The 18,309-nt window shown below is 65.7% G+C and overlaps 1 protein-coding gene and 1 long non-coding RNA gene across 3 annotated transcripts; one reads left to right on the top strand and one right to left on the bottom strand.

The window, feature by feature from the left end:
- Positions 1-5,027: 5,027 nt before the first annotated feature.
- LOC132593759 (uncharacterized) lies at positions 5,028-14,490 on the bottom strand. Of its 2 annotated transcripts, XR_009559566.1 has the most exons (4): positions 14,328-14,490; positions 9,698-10,033; positions 8,345-8,484; positions 5,028-7,935 (listed from the first exon to the last, which is right to left on the bottom strand). It is a non-coding gene; the product is annotated as an uncharacterized lncRNA (long non-coding RNA). The 2 variants fall into 2 exon arrangements; XR_009559565.1 differs by lacking the exon at positions 14,328-14,490 and having other exon boundaries at positions 9,698-13,100.
- A 223-nt stretch (positions 14,491-14,713) lies between these two features.
- Positions 14,714-18,074, top strand: ARC (activity regulated cytoskeleton associated protein). The gene is made up of 3 exons (XM_030875946.2): positions 14,714-16,681; positions 16,939-17,081; positions 17,308-18,074. Exon 1 carries the CDS (start codon positions 14,901-14,903, stop codon positions 16,089-16,091), a length of 1,191 nt encoding a protein of 396 aa, XP_030731806.1. The 5' UTR covers positions 14,714-14,900; the 3' UTR covers positions 16,092-16,681; positions 16,939-17,081; positions 17,308-18,074.
- Positions 18,075-18,309: the final 235 nt, after the last annotated feature.

Raw genomic sequence — 18,309 nt, 5'->3', positions numbered from 1 at the left:
TGGAAACTGCAGGGGGTTGTGGCACCCTCACAGACCCTTCCAGACCAGGGGCCTGGTCACACGCTGAGCCCTTTGTTCTGTCTTCAGGGTCTGCACAGTGCCCTCTGCTGGGCTCATGAGGGAGTGTAGGTGGCCCCAGCCTAGAGGCTTGAAGGAGCTGGAAGGTTCCTGATCAGCCAGGACTCAGGGATCTGCTGTGCTTGGCCTGGGTGAACCCTGACCCTGGTCCCACGCTGAGCCTGGCCCCGGTCCCACGCTGAGCCTGGCCCCGGTCGCACGCTGAGCCTGGCCCCGGTCCCACGCTGAGCCTGGCCCTGGTCCCACGCTGAGCCCTGGCCCTGGTCCTGGTCCCACGCTGAGCCCTGACCCTGGTCCCAAACTGAGCCCTGGTCCTGGTCACACGCTCAGCCCTGGCCCTGGTCCCACTCTGAGCCCTGACCCTGGTCCCACGCTGAGCCCTGACCCTGGTCCCACACTGAGCCCTGGCCCTGGCCCTGGTCCCACGCTGAGCCCTCAGCCTGGCCCCCATGTTCCCTTAGCTCATAAGGAGGGCAAAACCAGGGAGCCTGGAGCCCTGTGTAGGTTTCACTCCTCTCCTGGGGGAAGGCAAGAGCCTTTGCTGACCTCCTCCCTCCTCCCCCACATGTGACTCAGTGCTCTCTGTGGTCACAACACTCCCCCTCCTCCGCCTCCGCCCCAACTCCAGGTGCAGTGCGGTTCCAGGCCCTGGGTGACAGTGTCCCGGGGGTGGAGAGTGACTGTGAAGCTGACTCACTGCACGGCGGGGGAGGTGTGAGCGTCAGAGCTGGGCTCGCCCAAACGCAGACCCCAGCTGGTCCAGGCGGCTCCTGCGGGAGCATCAGGGCTGCGCCAGGCCCTGGTCATCGGGTGGGCAGGCGCACACAGGGCCCAGAGCCGAGACCCTTCCAGCCAGCCCCATTCGCAGAGACCATGGGGCTTGGGGGCCCAGCAGCCAGCTGCCCTGCCTCTGCCCCTCCCTCTCCAGGGACCTGGGCTCTGGCCCCTCCCAGTCACGAACTGGGGCCAGTGGCCTCTGGCTGCAGAAGTCAGGCTGTAGGCTTTGCAGTGGGGAGGGCCCCAGAGAGCCCGCCGGGGGCATCCTGCAGGGGCGGGGAACCTCCTTCTCTGTCCAGCCTGGCCCTGTGCTCACTCAGACACAGGTCCCACCTCCACAGGCCCGCAGACAGACACCGGTGGAGCCCAGGGGCTGGGAGTCACAGGCTGAGAGAGCTTCCCAGGGGGACAGTGGGAGGCCAGAAGAGGCCTGTGAGAGCAAAAGGCCAGTGTCCTGGAGGGGGTGGGACCTTCCTGTTGGGGGCCCCTCTGCCAGGCTGTGGTGTCCCGACTGCAGTGGGGAACCTCTGAAGGTGGGGATTGGGGGACAGAGGTGTGAAGAGTGAGGGGCTGGGGAGCGGGTGATGGGCAGGCCCTGCGCCCTTGTTCCCCAAGGCTTCGGTGTGAGCTCAGGCCTCCAGACACCGAGACACTGGCCACCACGAGAGTGGGCGGGGCCTCACTGCAGTGGAGAAGATGGACACCGGCTTTTATGTCTGGACCTGGCATGAGCGGGGGCCTGTGCCCGGCCTTCCCGCATCCCTGCAGTTCCCCAACAAGGCCTGGAGGTGGCCCTGCTCCCCACTTCCAGATCAGGACCCCACGGAGCAAGGGTGAGGTGGCCCTGGGTCCAGGTCCCGACCCTGTATCCACCAGGCTCGCTCTCCATCTCTCCGCCACAAGCAGCGTACCCGCAGCCTGGCCAACAGCTATGGGAGGCTGAGGCCCCACTGGCAGCAGACGGAGAAACGGAACAGGAGGGCGAGAGAGGGTGGGGGGTAGGGGGCAGCCGGAAGAGGGGTCTAAGGAGGGATCTGTTAGCTTAGGAAGCAGCTTGGGCCCCAGGATGCTCCTCTGAGAAGGGGGCTCAGCTGCGGTTTCCAGCGAGTGGGCATCTGTTCCCTCATTTTATTAATAACGCAGAACAGTGATGTCACTGGGCTCTCCGTGAGCCAGCCACTCCACTGACCGATTCTTCCTAATTGCGAAAAAGGAGTCTAGGTGTCCTCGGGAGGCTCTGCAGCGGATTCCACGAGGCCTTGAGTTGCCGCCGTCCACTAGACGCGGGCGTCTGGGCTGCCCCGCCATCCTAGAAGGGGGGCCCAGCCAGCAGGCGCGGTGACCTCGGCATTGAGGCTCAGGCCTGGTGGTCCTGGGCCTCCAGAGAGATACTGCTGGGCACCAGGCTGGCAAAGCAGCCTGGGCCGGGGGTGGGCAGCTGCTGCTACACCCCAGCTGGAGACCTGGATGAGACCATGGGGTGGCAGCTAAGGGTGAGAGCTTGCGGCGCCGGCTGGCCCGGTTCAGTGCCCGTCTCCTTGCCTCCCGCAGCCCTGCTGTCGCCTCCACCCCAAGCAGCACTGGTCCTCGTTCAGTGGTTTGTCACTGAGAGGACTGAAGGTCGGACGTCAGAACACAAAATGGGTATTTCCGCAAACGCTTCGAAGTTCACCACCCACCTCAGCTCTGGTTCTCACAGGAAGGGACTTTCTTCTTTAGTGACAGAAAGGTCCTCCCAGCTTGTTTGCAAGAACGGGGGCTGGAAGCCACGCTCTGTTGAGGACAAGCACAGTGCTCCCCGCGCCCTGCCCCGGGTCCATGCGCGGCCCACGCTGCAGTTGCATCTGATCTGTCCAACAAAGCGGAATCTTCCAGACACTTGACGACAGGGCCTCATCCGACCACTGGGTCACAGCTGTCATCCCATGATTCAGACACCTCTTGGAGACCCTTCTGGGGGGCTGGAGATGGGGCCACCTGGACAGACAGCCGCCCACTGCCCCCAGAGGGCAAAGTTGTCCTTATAGGAAGCAACGGTCTGGAGTTGGATGGTGAACTCCTTTTCTCCAATTAGGAAGGTGGGTTCAAGTGCGTGGCCACAAGAGCACGACTGGAACTTGAGCCCAGATCTGCCTCCCTCAAGGCCCTCACTCTTCATCAGTGAAGTGCACCGCCAGCCAGAGGGCAGGCGGGTCAGGGTGGTCGTGTGGATGGTGAAGGTGGTGATAGTGATGTTGATGGCTGTGCTGGGAATGACGGTGGGGTGCGGTGGTTACGGAGGGTGGAGAGGAGATGGTGGGACACGGTGACAGTGGTGATGGTTGTATGTACTGTGCGCAGTGGAGGTGGTGGCTTTGACGGTGGTGACAGGAGTGATGGGGGGTGGAGAGGACGGTGGGGCTGGGGACGGTTGATGGTGGAGGTCACGGTTATGATGGGGGGTGTGGTAGAGGTGACAGTAATAGTGGATGAGGACGAGGATGCTGGCGATGGGGGTGCTATGGTCTGGATGTTCGTTTAACTGCTGAAATCCTAAGCCCTAAGGTGATGGTACTTGGAGGTGGGGCTTTGAGAGGTGGTCAGGTTATGAGGGTGGAGCCTTGCTTTGGGTTAATGCCCTTAAAAAAGAGACCCCAGAGAGCCCCCTCGCCCCTTCCGTCACCTGAGGACACAGTGAGGTCTGCAGTCCACAACCAAGAAGAGGGCTTTCACCAGAACCCTACCACCCTGGCACCCTGACCTTGGATTTCCAGCCTCCAGGACGGTGCGAAGTCAGTTTCTGTTGTTCGCGAGCCCCCCCGGCGGTGGTATTCTGTTCGGAGCAGCCCGGGTGGAGGCAGGCGGGGATGAAGGTGGCGTGGCGGCAAGGGTGCTGGTGCTGAAAGCGGGGCAGTGAGGAGCTCGTGTGATGGTGGTCGTGGTGGTTTTAACGGTGGTGGTGATGTTGGGGATGGTGGGTGCTGTGCATTGGATTGTGTCCCCCTGCCCAGAGTCATGTGACGAAGCCCTAACCCCCGCAGGACAGTGTTTGGAGATAGGGCGTTGAGGAGGTGATTATGGTGAGAGGAGGTCATGAGAGTGGGGCCCTAATCTGATAGGACTAATGCCTGTATCCGAAGAGGGTGATCACTCTCAGTTTCTCTCTTTCTCGCAAGCCAAGAAAAGGCCCTGTGAGAACACTTCGAGAACACAGCCATCTACTAGCCAAGAGAGCTCTCTCCAGAAACCTAATGGGCTGCCACCCGTATATTGGACCTCCCAGCCTCCAGAACTGTGAGAAATAAATGTCTGTTGTTTAAGCCACCCAGTCTGTGGTATTTTGTTGCAGGGTTCTGAGCTGACTGAGACAGTGGGGATGGTGAGGGTGATGGTGGTGATGGAGGTGGTGATGATGATGGTGATAATGTGGTGGTGATGGTGGAAATGATGATGACAGTGGTGATGATGAGGGTGATGATGATGGTGATGATGATGATGGTGATGATGACAGTGGTGATGATGAGGGTCATGGTGGTGATGATGGTGGTGGTGATGGTGGTGATGGTGATGATGGTGGTGATGATGACAGTGGTGATGAGGGTGATGATGATGGTGGTGATGATGGTGATGATGAGGGTGATGATGTTGGTCATGGTGGTGATGACGGTGGTGATGATGATGACAGTGGTGATGATGGTGGTGATGACGGTGATGACAGTGGTGATGATGAGGGTGATGATGGTGGTCATGGTGGTGATGACAGTGGTGATGATGGTGGTGATGACGGTGATGACAGTGGTGATGATGATGATGGTGGTGATGACGGTGATGACAGTGGTGATGATGATGATGGTGGTGATGACGGTGTGACAGTGGGCATGATGATGGTGATGGTGATGATGATGGTGATGACAGTGGTGATGATGGTGGTGGAGGGGGTGGCGGTGGCCATGGAGGAAGTGGTGTGACAACGATTACACAACTTGCAAGTGGGACACTCAGAATTCAGAGCCTGGACTGTGGGCCATGGGTGTCACTTGAGTGCCTGTTGCTGAGGGTGGCGTGGGGGAACACAGGTGGCACGTGAGCCTGCAGGCCTGCCTGGGACGGCCCTCCAGGATACCACCTCCCGCCTCCCGAGGCTCACTCTCATCTTGCCAGGGGAGACACCTAGATCCTGTGGGCTCCTGACGTGGCATTTTACGTTTATTTAGAAAAATGCGGCGCCTGCCCAGTTCAGCGAATGTGGCTTCCTCGTGCGGTGCTTAGGCTGTAAATGGAGGGCCCATTTCCACTTGGCTGCCCCCGGCAGGGGCTGGGGTAGCAGGAGATGGACGGCTCCCCAAGCTGCCCCTGCCCATGGAAGCGGGTGGTAGGCGGTAAGTTGCTGGGTGACAGGCCGGCTCGGATAGGTCCTGGGGCCGAGCTGGGCTGGGAGGAGGGCCTGGGAGGGAGGGCAGCGTGTGGGAGTCCTGACTCTGCAGGGGAGGGGAGAGGCCAGTGTCTAGGGGTGTCTCAACTCCTCCCCGAGGCTCCCCAGTCTCTGCCCCAACCTGGTGTGAGGGAGCCAAGCCCCCAAGCCCCACCTGTTGGGGGTACACAGGGCCCTGGGGACAGCCTGGTTCTGGGATGGGCGGTGCCGTCAGGGCGGAGAGCGCGGAGCAGCCCCCAGTCGGTCTCAGTGTCCCCCACCCTCTCCAGGAGGAGGGGTGTTTGGGGCCGTTACCAGAGTGGACCTGCGGGCCTGCGGACGCCTGCTGGGGGCTGGGCCGGGGGTCTGTGGAAAGGCCCCCGTTTCTCAGCGCAGGGCCCTGAAACCTCACCCCGACCTCCGGGCTGGGGCTCAGACCTCTGCCCCCAGAGGCCGCATCCGGGCCTCCCCGCCAGCTCTCCTCTCTGCCCTGTGGTTTGCCCCGCAGCCCTAGAGGCAGTGCACACCGGAGGGCCTGGTCTCCTTCTGGGTGGACAAGGACAGGGCCGACAAAGACCACCGTCTGCAGGAGGGCTGAGGGGCCGGGCCAGTGGGCACCAGGCCTGGATTCAGAGACCGGACAGAGGGAGAGAACGAGGGAGGGGTGGTGGGAGATCACCAGGCTGGGACCCAGGCAGAAGGGGAGCAGAGGGCAGGGGCGGCCGTGGGTCTGGGCGAGTGGGCCGTGGCGGGGAGGGCCCTGGAGCCCACCCCTGCCTCCGCCCGAAACCTGAGGGGTCCCAGAGGCTCCTCACCTCCAGCTGAGGGCCAAGGGCGGCACCTCCAGGGAGGACACCTGTCCATAGGGCAGTCATGGGCCGGCGCCAGCACGGGGCGGGGCGAGCCTGCTTCCAGAGCTGGTGGGCAGCGCCGACCCCCAGGACGGCTGGCTCTACCCTTCCTCGCTCTGAGGCCCAACCCGGCCTGAGCCTGCGGCCCCCCAGCCCTGCTGCCGGGCCTTCTCTTAGGGGCCCGTCCCCTGACGTGATGCCCCGCCCCCGCCCCCGCCCGGGGGCCTGACGCCCAGTCTGCGTGGCCAGGGAGGAGTGAGGGTGTGTTTAGAAGAATCCATGAAGTGGGGTGCGGGCGGGGACACCCATGGCAGTCTGGGCTGTGCACCCAGCTCCTCGGCCATCTCAGGCGATTCCTGACTCTTGGGACGTCACAGTCTTAACAGCCGGCTGGAGCTCAGCCAGGGGAGGGAGGCGGGGACAGGAGGAGGCGGGCGCTGTGCTGTGCCGGGATGGGGGAAGGAGCCTAGTGGTCTGTGCGGGCCTCCGGGGTCTGCACTGGCTTGTGGGGATCAGACAGGCACCCCCAAACCAGGAAGAGGCACAGTGCCAGCACGTGGTAGGGCAGGCGAATGTCCGAGACGTCATCACCCTCCCTGGGCTCCCCCAGCCACCCGGCATGGCGGCCCCCCCACCCTAGGGAGCGCTTCCAGAGGTTGCTGCCACCCCCTGGTCAGGCAGCTGCCTGGACACGGATCTTAGGACCAAGGATGCAGAAGAGGGGACACGGGTTGGGAACAAGGCATGCGGGTCAGGGGTCCTGCTGACCCGCCCCCCACCCTGAACCTCCGAGGGGCAACCCTCCCCCATCAGCTGAAGAAACTGAGGCTCAGAGGGTGTCCGGAGTAGCCCGACCCTGGACTTTGACAGTGGCCGATGGCAGCGGACAGTCAGACAGGATCGGCCTCAGGGCCAGGAGTCTCGGTCATTTGCTCACCAGCTGGTTCCCCAAGCACAGTTCCCACGCTCTCCGCACCTCAACTTCCTCATCTGTAGAGTGGCTGACAAAGGTGGTTTGCCCAGCCTGTTCCAAGGCACAGGGAAATGCTCAGCACACAGTGGGGCCCCTCCTCCCGCACGCCTTCTGTGTCGATCCTCTTTCCAGAGAGACCCCAGAACCAAGAAGGCGACCCCGGCAGGTGGGACCGGCTGCATAACTGGCGGGGTCCGTGGCAGAACAGAAGCACAGGCCCTTCGTTCAGTTAGTAAGAACTACGCGGCAGCAACGGCAGAGCACAGAGCCGGAGGGAGCGGACAGTGCCCCAGGGACAGATGCCCATCGAGGCACCCTGTGGGGCAGCCCGGGGATATGTCGAGCTGAGACCTGGGGCCAGGAGGCTGAGGCCCGGCAGACCCTGGGCCCCTGAGGGCCGAAGATCATCGTGGCCCATGCCTGGCATCTGAGAGGCCGACAGCAGACAGGGAGGTGCCCACCTTCGGGGGGGGCGGGGGGAGTGGGGGAAGATGCCAGCCTGGGGTCGCCCAGGAGCCTGCAGCTGGGCAGGGCACCCGGGTCGGCGGCTGTGGGATCAGGAGCCCAGGAGGGAGCCCTCAGCTGGACCAGGTGGCCTGTGGACGAGACGGCCAGGTGGGGCAGGCAGCTCGAAGGGCTGGGGGCTCAGGCCCCAGCCCCCAGGGCGGGGAGGGAGAGGCAGCAGAGGGCATGGAGGAGGGACCACGGGCCAGGGAGGAGCTGGGACAGAGCTCGTCTTCGCTGCCGCAGCCTGCTGCCTGCACCTGCGTGGGGAAGCTCCTCGCGCCGTCACACGAGCTATTCTCAGCCTCGCTCCTTTTATGGCTCCGGAAGTGAGCGGTGGAGGCTGGCGCACTGTGCTTGCTCTGAGATGGAAATGGAAACACAGAGAACAGAAGGACAGCAGCCACCACCCCCTCCCTGGCACGGGCATCCTCAACACCCAGCTCCGGGGGCGTCCAGCCGAGCCAGCTGGCAGAGAACCACTCATCCTGGCTGAGGGGCCAGCGACCCTTGGGGTTCCTGCTGCACGACCTGGGCCCGCCTGGGCGTCCAGGGAGGCGGTGGCGGCTGCATGCAGCCTGGCTGGAGCCCAGTGGGGTGGAGAGGAGGGGGCGGCCGCCCAGCTCCAGCCCCCCAGGCGAGCTGCCGAGCCCTCACGCGGCCGGGCCACCGGCGGACACTGGGGTCGTGGCTCTCCCCTCATCCCTGACCCTTTAAAGACCCCTCAAGCCAGCCCATCGGCCTCCCCTGCACCCGCGTCGCCCCGCTCACCCTCAGGCTGTCCCTGCCTGGCAGGGCCCCTCTGGGCTGCTGGCACACTTGGGGTATGGGGCACCTCTGGCCGGACGGAGACTCTTCAGGGTAGGAAGCAGGGGTCTGTCTACTCCATGTGCCCAGAGCAAGCTCAGGACCTGGCAGTCAGCGAGCAGGAGATCAGGAGGAACCCGAGCACACACACTCTGACACACTCTGACACACACACACACGCGCTCTCAAACTCTCACACTCACAACACACTCATAAACTGGCACACGCAGGAAGACGCCGTGCTCAGGGGCTCCAAGGGGGGCACGTAAGAGGGAGGACAAGGCTCACAGAAGACGGGGTTAACACCACATTGGGAGGCTGGGAAGCCTTCCTGGAGGTGGTGACCCTGGCTCAGAGGTAGATCCCACGTAAGCCGTGCTGAGCTTCTATGCTTAGGTTTCAAAACTGGGCAGGCCTTTGTGAGCTAAACAAGGGGCGGTGGGCAGCAGGCTGGCCGGGGCATTCCTGTGGCGGGAATGGTGCACTCAGAGGCCCGCCCTTCCCTCCTCACCACCCACCACCGCCATCCACCCCCGTTGTGTGATGAGGATGGCGGGAACAGAGGGGTTAAGTGATTTGCAGGAGGTGACACAGCAAATGCCTTGGGGAGAAGTGGGGGCGGTGGGGGGAAGGGCAGGTGCCTGACTCCCGTCCCGGCTCTGTGGACATGCAGACCTGGCAGGGCCCCTGCCGAGGGGACGTTTAGCTCCAGATGCCGTGTGGGCGACCGCCCGAGAGCGGCACGCACCGAGGTGTCCTCGGCCTGTGTCCTGTGTCCTGTGTCCCGTGTCCCCTGTCCTGCGTCCTGTGTCCTGTGTCCCCTGTCCTGCGTCCTGTGTCCTGTGTCCTGTGTCCCCTGTCCCGTGTTCCTGCCTCTCACACCTGCCTCCTGGCTCCACCCCGAGCCCCCGCCGGCAGAGCCACATGGCCTCCTCCCCTCGTCTCACCTCGCTGATGCCCCAGCAGGCACCCTGGAAGCTGCAGCTGCTCCTTGAAAAGCCTGAGCCTCTGAGCAGAGGCACGGCCTGCTGGTGCCCGCAGTGCCAAGGGTGGTGGCCCAGCAGGCAGCACGCCGAGGGCCACACGCAGCCCAGCGTCCTCCAGGGACTGTGTGGGGTCACGGTGATGGCCCTATTGCATGGGGCGACCTGCACTTCCCTGCTACCTCACCTTGCTCAGCGCCTGCCAAGTCGGGTTCCGGAACTGCTGTCTGATTGGCTGATTCACCTCACAGCTGAGCAGGGCAGAGCGGTGGCTGTACCCACTCTACGGGCCAGAAAACTGAGGCCAGGGAGGGGTGGGGCAGAGGGGACTCACCCGCAGTCACGCAGGAGGTGAACCGTGCTCACGACGCCTCCGGGAGCTGGCGGGCCCATCCCCACATCCTCGCACCAGCCTTTCCTGGCTTTGGCTTCCCGGCTGAGGGGCTCAGACCAGCCCCAGACCCTCTCGGGGCCTTGGTTTCCCTTCTACCATGGCTGGGGGTGGTGAGGAATGAAGGTCCTTTGAGGATGGGCTTCCCACACCTGTGCCTATGGCCCCGCGGCTCGGCCCCCTGGCCTGGAGGATGCAAGGAGCAGCTGGGTCGGGCACCGCCGTGCCAGGATCATCGGAAAAATACAAAACTTTCCTTGAAGACCGGACCGGGAGGCGCTAAGGCAGGAGGGAGGAGGGAAGACAGTCTGGAGTGTGGAGGCCCGGAATGAACAGGCTGCCTGTTCCGGGGACAGGACGCAGCCCGCACCCTGCCAAACCGGGAGAGAGGAGGAAGTCCGGGAGGAGGGGCAAGGATGGGAAAAACTGTCCCTGCAGCCTCCCCGTGGCCCAGCGCCTGCTGCTTCCCACGGCCCCGAGGCGGGCCCTGCCCCCTCCCTGGGCAGCTCCCGTCTCAGGTCAGCGAGTGCCCTGCCCTGCCCTGCCGGGTCTCCCGAGACCCCTCCCCGCTCTGCCCTGGCCTCCCGGGGTCTCTCAGGGCCTGCTCTGCTGCAGCAGACCTCTTGGGCAGGTGTGGCAGAGGGACCCCAGCTGTGTCACCTGCCGGCTCAGGGCTTGGGGAGGGCCCCCACCTCGCAGAACCTCTGTGAGATGAGGGAGAACATCTCCCGAGACAGGAGCCCGCCAGCCCTGGCGTCTCTCCCTCTCGCTGCCCCTCCATCTCCCACCTGGACGCTCTCTTTCCCGATCTCAGCTCTAAACCCTGTGTCCGAGCCCTCGGCCGTCCCTGTCTCTCCCTCCCTGCGGTCTGGCCCCGCTGCAGGTGGTCTCAGAGGAGGGTGGTGGCTGGACGCTGGCCATGGCGGGGAAGGCCCACAGGGGGCCTGGCATCCTCCCAGCTGCCTAGGCTCAGACCCCTTCTGCCAGTTGCTCCCCCAGCACCGCTGCTCGCCCCTCATCACCGGGGCCTGCACAGATGTCCCTGGCCCCAGTGCTGCCTCGGGGGCAGAGCAAGGAAGTAGCACTGCAGCCCCTCCCGAGGGGCCACAGGGAGGGGGTCCTGACCACGTCCCACCTCCCAGATCCCAGAGGTGACACTCTGACGGGAGGCTGTCGGCAGGACGAGGTGGGGGAAGTCCTCGGGCGGGGAGCGGGTGAGGCAAGAGGGCCAGCACTCGGCCTCGCTGGACGCCAGGCCCTGGCACTGTCACCCCATTTTACAGGTGGAAAGTTGAGGCTCAGGTGGCCAACGGCCAAATGCTTCCCAACCAGCAAGGGAGGGAGAAGGGCCCATAACTTTGTCCGTTCCACAGCTCATCCCAAATGTGTGGTCTGTTCCAGGCTCCGGCGACTCAGCTGTGAGGTGCAGACACGGGCCCTGGTGCCAGAGTCGCGGCCAGCGAGAGGGAAGCAGCACCGCGGGAGGCCTGGCTTTGGGCCGAAGGAAGGAGCGGCCCGCTGCGGGGAGACGGGGCAGGCTCCCGGCGGGCACGAGGAGATGGGATGAGGCCACGTGACCCAGGACGGTCCCCCTGGGCGCAGGACGGGCAGTGGGTACATGTGGAGGGTGGGTACTTGGACCCCAGGCCAAAGCCAGGCAGTAAGGGTCAGGTTAGACTGAGCGGCGGACAGCTGCCCTGGCCCAGCTTCTCCTCCGCGAGCAGCTGCCACAGTGGCTCCTGGGCAGATGGCCGGGAGAGCGTGAGTGCGGGAGGTGCGGGAGCTCCGCCCCAAGGTGCTCCTGGGAGTGCTGGGTGCTCACGTGAGGCTGGGAGTCGCAGGACTGTGGCCGGGGCCCTGCTCGAGGGCAGGTCAGCTCCGGCCCCCAGGAGGGCCGGGGAGGGAGCTCGGGTTGCACGGCCTGTTCTGCCCTGCTGAGGGGTACCTCCAGCACCTCTGGGGGCCCAGGGACTGGCACTGAGGGGTCTGCAGAGGCCGGTGTGTGAGCCCCGTTGGGGAGGACTTGGTCACAGAGCAGCCCTGGGAAGGCAGCAGCTGCTGGGAGGGCGGGGGCTGTCCGGGGAAAGTGGAGACACCCAGGGCTCTGTTTGGGGTGGGTTTCCTGAGGCTGTGGACTTGCGGGGAGACCCCCGTCGAAATAAGCATCTTAGCATCAGGAGAGCATCACCTGGGGTCTGGGAGCCCGGGGCCCTAGGGGCAGAGGGGCAGAGCCCCAGAGGGGCTGGAATGGGGGCTGCGTGGCTCCCAGCGCTGGGCAGACCCTCCTGTGGTCACCCTGCCTGCCTACCCTCCCCCGCAAAGCCCCCATCTTCTAAGGCAGGCGAGACCTCGGGAGCTGGCAGGCCTGAGGAGCAGCAGACCAGCCTGGTTCTGAGAGCTGGGGAAGCCCAGGCCCCCCGCCTCCAGGCCCAGGCCTGGCTCCCCGCTCCACCTGCCGCGCTCGGCCTGTGGCCCTGAGTCGTCCTGCTCTGGGTGAGGCTGCCTGTGGGAGGGGGGCACGGAGGAGCAGGGCGGGGGCAGCCCCCACCTCAGGCATGGGAGCTGGCCAGGCCCCTTCGCGCAGGCGGAAGAGTGGAGCCTGAGGCTGCAGTGTGGGGTGTGCTGAGGGCTTCTGGCGCGAAAGCTGGTAGCAACTAGGTGTTCCCGGATCAGTGGCTGTGGCCTGTCACCTGTCACGGCGGCCTCGCGAATGCAGCCTCTGGGCCGTGCCCCCCCGCCACACGTCAGGCTGGGCTGGCCACGCAGATGGCCCACCAAGGGTCTGGGTCAAGACCAGCCCTGCCTGCTGGGCTGCCCTAAGATCCCCTCTCCTGCCTGCCCCCCCCCACAAAGGGGATGCCTCCCCTTCCAGTCTCCTGCCTGGGCCGCCCAGCTGGTCAGGGCTCCTGGGTCTGGGTGCCGGCCCCCAGGGGCCACATGGCCTTTGTCAACCGTGGGAGGAAGTGGAGGGGTGGCTCCTGGTCACTCGAGTGATGGTTCTGGCACTCCCACCGCATGCGTGTGCACGCGCGCGCGCACACACAACGCAGGTGTGCGAGCGAGGTCCCTGCCCAGCTGGCGCATCGCGTGCCTTTCCAGAGCAGGGCCCTCGGACGCAGGCCTGGGCTCACCCAGACACGGTCGCGGGCTCGCGGCTCCACTCAGGCCCCGCGGTGACCAGCCCGCTCGCCGCGGCACAGGCATCTTACACACAGGCTCGCACGCTCGGGGGTTCCTGTTCTCGCAGCTTCTGGCCCGACTCCCCCTCCCTGCTCTGTGCTGCCCCTCCACCCTCCCCTCTCTGCTCACCCACTTGCCTTTAATTAGAAATGCCAGGAGAGCGATTTTGGGGGAGTTTCTGCCAGAGACATTCCCCCACCAAGGGTGGAAGCTCAGAGAGGGAAAGGAGTGGCAGATTGCCTCTGGGGGGCGGCAGGGGGTGGCAGGGAAGGGGCCTCCAAGGGGGGCAGGGAATGGGGACTCCAGAGCGGGGGTACCCGCGTGCCCTTGAGTGTGCTAACGAGACCCGGGGGCCGGCGGGCCTGGTGTGAGGGGCTGGGCGTGGACGGGGATGACTGGACGGGGGGAGGATGGGTGGGTGGGGAGCTATGAGTATCTCTGTGGGGGAGGGGGGATGAGTGTGCAGTGTGCGTGTGAGAGCGGAAGACCGGCAGCAGGGCTAGGGGGTCTTGACTGGCCTTGGTTGTGTGTGGCACATGGTATGTGCTACCTGTGCGCATGGAGCAGCAGAGGACCTGGACCCACACCCATCATGACGGGGACACAGGGGGAGGGCCCCTCCCCACCACTGTTGCCAGGGAGGCAGAAGGGGGCCTCCCTCCTGCAGGAGTCTCAGCTTCCGGAGCCCCATTCCTTTTATGGTGTTTTGCTTCTCTACCTCTCCTGACTGCATCAGGCCACCAGCACCCTCTCCCCCCTGCAGAGGTCTTGGAGCTTCCGACCGGTTGGGCTGTGGCCTGGGGTTCAGGGCCTACACCCTGCGGTGGGTGGAGGGCCCCTCCGTCTCCTCCACACGCCACCCCCCCACGCCCCGAGAGCAGCTGCCAGGTTTCCTGGGAGGCGCTAAGTGGAGAAGTCTTGGGCCTCAGCAAAGACCTGGGAGAGGGGGCACAGGGCAGTCCTGTCCAGCTACTGCCACCTAGGCGACACACACCCACACCAAGTCCAGGGGCCCTGGGAGAGCCAAGGCCTGGGTGCCTGTCCCTTACCCGGGCGCAGGACCAGCCCAGGGCCTGGACGCAAGGGCGCCAGGGGCGGGGATAGACGGAAGCTCAAGGCCACGTCCGGGACCTCACACCTGACACCCGGGAGCGTGTGTGCACTGGAAAACTCCTGGAGGTCTTCAGCCCAAGCGAAAGAGGGTCTCAATATGGGGTCGTTGCCACGTCTCACCTGTGGCTGAACATCCTGCAGACCCGGACTGTACAGGATCAGGTCTGCGGCCGGCGGCCCCGGAGAGCAGTCCAGCGCCCCCGCCCCCCGCCCCAGTCAGGACACAGCAGACACAGGAGGAAGCTGACCCTGAGGCCCGGGGGAGGGGCTTCCTCCTTACCTCCGGCCGGGGGCGGCGGGGCGCTCACCGGGCCTCCCTGCCCGGCGCTGGCTGGCGGGGGGGCGTCGCCGGCCTGTTCCCAGTACGGTCTCTGGGTCCCACGGGCTGAATGGGTCAGGGAAGGAGCGGTGCGAGCGAGCGCATTAGTCACGCCGCCGCCGCCGCCGCCGCCGCCGCCGCCGCCGCCGCCGCCGCCGCCGGCGTGTGCAGGGGGTGGGTCCTCCCTCCGCCGGGAGCGCGCGTGGGCGCGGGGAGGCGGGCCGGCAGGCTGGGGGCGCGGGCGGGGAGCCTGCGCCCGGGCCAATGGGAGCCGTGGCTCGGTGACGGGGCCGCCCACGGCCCGCGCTGGCGGCATAAAGAGCCGGCGGCCGAGGCTGAGCGCAGAGCTCGGGTGCCGGGTCCTCCGGGTCCGCGGCCGCCGAGAGCAGCCGGGGCCAGCCGCCGCTCCGCGGGACCCTCCGCCACGCGCAGCTCCGCGTAGCCGGCGCCCAGCAGCTCTCCGTCGGCCCCAAGAGGACTTTGCAGCCTCTGCCCCACCCCGCCTGTCCGAGCACCGCCGCCACCTGCGAACAGATGGAGCTGGACCAAAGGACGACCGGCGGCCTCCACGCCTACCCCGCGCCCCGCGGCGGGCCGGTGGCCAAGCCCAACGTGATCCTGCAGATCGGGAAGTGCCGGGCGGAGATGCTGGAGCACGTGCGGAGGACCCACCGGCACCTGCTGACCGAGGTGTCCAAGCAGGTGGAGCGGGAGCTGAAGGGGCTGCACCGCTCGGTGGGCAAGTTGGAGAGCAACCTGGACGGGTACGTGCCCACGGGCGACTCACAGCGCTGGAGGAAGTCCATCAAGGCCTGCCTGTGTCGCTGCCAGGAGACCATCGCCAACCTGGAGCGCTGGGTCAAGCGGGAGATGCACGTGTGGCGGGAGGTCTTCTACCGGCTGGAGAGGTGGGCCGACCGCCTGGAGTCCATGGGTGGCAAGTACCCGGCTGGCAGCAACCCCTCCCGCCACACCACCTCCGTAGGTGTCGGGGGTCCCGAGAGCTACGGCCACGAGGCTGACACCTACGACTACACGGTCAGCCCCTATGCCATCACCCCACCACCGGCCACAGGTGAGCTGCCCGGACAAGAGGCGGTGGAGGCCCAGCAGTACCCACCCTGGGGGCTGGGAGAGGACGGGCAGCCAAGCCCTGGCGTGGACACGCAGATCTTCGAGGACCCGCGGGAGTTCCTCAGCCACCTGGAGGAGTACCTGCGCCAGGTGGGCGGCTCCGAGGAGTACTGGCTGTCACAGATCCAGAACCACATGAATGGGCCGGCCAAGAAGTGGTGGGAGTACAAGCAGGGCTCAGTGAAGAACTGGGTGGAATTCAAGAAGGAGTTCCTGCAGTACAGCGAGGGCGCGCTGTCGCGAGAGGCCGTGCAGCGTGAGCTGGACCTGCCGCAGAAGCAGGGAGAGCCGCTGGACCAGTTCCTGTGGCGCAAGCGGGACCTGTACCAGACGCTGTACGTGGATGCCGACGAAGAGGAGATCATCCAGTACGTGGTGGGCACCCTGCAGCCCAAGCTCAAGCGCTTCCTGCGGCCCCCGCTGCCCAAGACCCTGGAGCAGCTCATCCAGAAGGGCATGGAGGTGGAGGACGGCCTGGAGCAGGTGGCCGAGCCCGCCAGCCCCCACCTGCCCACCGAGGAGGAGAGCGAGGCCCTCACGCCGGCCCTCACCAGCGAGTCTGTAGCCAGTGACCGGACCCAGCCCGAATAGAGGGCGCCGGCCCCCCGCCTGCCCGCTGTGGCCTTTGCCCACCGGGACTTCTGAGTGGGCTGATCCCTGCAGGGGGAGCCCTTGTCCTCATGCAGCTGGACACCCACCTCAGCCTCCTAACCTGACCCTAACAGACACGTGTGATTCAGATGTGGGCAGCATCCCCCAAACAGCAGAGGGGCTTCCCTTCCCTGCGGGGCCCTGCCCCTCGCCCTCCCTCCGTCTGTCTTCCCCAGCATGGGCCGGCCTGGGCCAGCGGCCCCACCCTCCATACTCTCAGGCCAGGACAGCTTCCTCGTCCTGTTCAAAGTCCCGGCCCTCTGGGCACTCAGAAACCCAGCATCCAGACGGCACGGGCCCGCAGGCACCAAGCTCAAGGGACACCCCGGGGCAGAAGCTCTGGGCTTCTGGGAAGCCACCTCTCCTGGCAGTCGCCTCGTAGCTGACTGGCACCCCTGCCATGGCCCAGGGCAGCTGGCCAGCCTCGGGCAGTGTGGCTCCCTCCCCTTGGAAGAGAGCCGAAGCCAATAAAGGCAGCAGCAGCAGTGGCAGCAGCAGACCTGGCGTCCTGGTGCCTCCTGGCCCCTCAGGTGAGCCCCTGCCCCATGGTACCACCACCAGGGGGCACCGTAGAGCCGGGAGGGTCCCGGGCCAAGCCCACTTTCCAGGCGAGCCCACGAGGCTCAGGGTCATCCGCAAGTTACCGGATGGGGTGGGGGTGACATGGTGGGGAGGCGGGGAAGGAGCAGAGACCCGGGGGAGCGGGAGAGGGAGCTGGGGTGGGAGCAGGGCTGGGGAGTTTGCCAAGCCAGCTCTCACACCGACCGTGTTTTCTCTCCCGCCTCAGCACCACTGATTCATGCCAGCCTGGGGAGGGACCGAGCCCCGCTCGATGACTCACCCGTGGCAGGCGGAAGGTCCCACAGGGCCTGAGTCCTCAAACCCGGCTGAGGCAGCAGCCGGCCCTCGGAGCCAGGAGAGTGACAACAGGTAATGCAGGAGACCCCGTCCCTCGGCTGTCCTCACACGGGGCCCTCAAGCTCCTCCTCAGCCCCCAGGTCCCAGGCCGCCCCCACCCCACGCAGTCCTCTGGGTGAGCTGAGAAGCAGCCCTGGGAGAGCAGCCCTGTGACGTCCGCCGCACGCCCCTCCTGTGCAGCCCCTCCCAGCCTTGGCCTGTTCCTGAGTGCCTGACCATCCGTCTTCCTTCCTTTCAGGTCTCAAGGCTCCTGCGGAGCCTTTGCTGCTGTGCCTGGCAGTGCCTCCTCTCCTCTCCCCCTGCAAGCTGCCTGCACGAGAGGAGAAGTCTGAGGCCAGCGAGAGGCTGGTGGTGAAGACGCGCCAGCGTGAGGGCCGGGGCCTGCCGTATGCCCGCCCCGCTGGCCGCCCGCCTGCCCACCCGCCCTCAGGGCCGCCACCCCGGCTCCGGCCTCGTTCCAGCCCAGGAACCGCTGCCCACTGCGCGGCCATCCTTTCCTGCCAGAGCTTGCCACGAGGCCTGGGGCTGAGACCAGAGCCGCTGCCCCTGCCCGGCGGCCCCAAGCCCAGCCGCAGGAGACCCGGCGGGTCCTGAGGCTCATGTGGGCTCTCTACCAGGCCCTGCCGTTGCCCAGGCCTGGACCCCCACCTCCCCCAGGGCACCCACACCCTGGTGCTGGCCGGCCGCTCGTGTCTGTGGCCTGAGCAGGCCTAGTTGGGGGTTCCCCTTTCTGCCTGTCCACTGGGGGGTCCCAGCTTCGGGGGAATGACACTTACAGGTAACTCTGCCAGCTCCCCTGGATTTTATCTTTGCACATAAGCCATAACCCGTACTCGAGGCTGGTGCAGGCAGCAGGGAGGCCCCAGGGTCAAGAGGGTGTGGCCACCTCCCCGTCCCCCCAGCGGATGAAGCCCTGAATGTCAGACCAGGCTGTGTGCACCCTTGCCACCTTCCACGAAGACAGACTCTTTTTGTAAGATTTTGTTAATAAAACACTGAAACTTCTTGGCGTGCGTGTGCTGCTGTTTCTCTGCCGGCCGGGGCTGGCTGGAGGGGGGCTGCAGAGGGAAGCAGCTCGGGGCAGCCAGCTCCTAGAACCCAGTGAGTACAGACTGAAGGGCCTCTGGGGACCTGAGACAGCCAGCGGTGGGAGTGACTGGGAAGGGCCGCTGTTCACGCTGAACAGAGGACAGGCCCCCGAACCCTCTGTACACTCTCCCACCCACTGCCCGCCGGGGTG

The sequence above is a fragment of the Globicephala melas genome, chromosome 17, assembly GCF_963455315.2.
Source record: "Globicephala melas chromosome 17, mGloMel1.2, whole genome shotgun sequence".
Lineage (NCBI taxonomy): Eukaryota > Metazoa > Chordata > Mammalia > Artiodactyla > Delphinidae > Globicephala > Globicephala melas.
This window is presented reverse-complemented; position numbering and strand designations above follow the sequence as displayed.

Excerpts from the sequence above, each read along its gene's own strand:
- ARC (XM_030875946.2), top strand. The coding sequence starts at position 14,901 with ATGGAGCTGGACCAAAGGACGACCGGCGGCCTCCACGCCTACCCCGCG.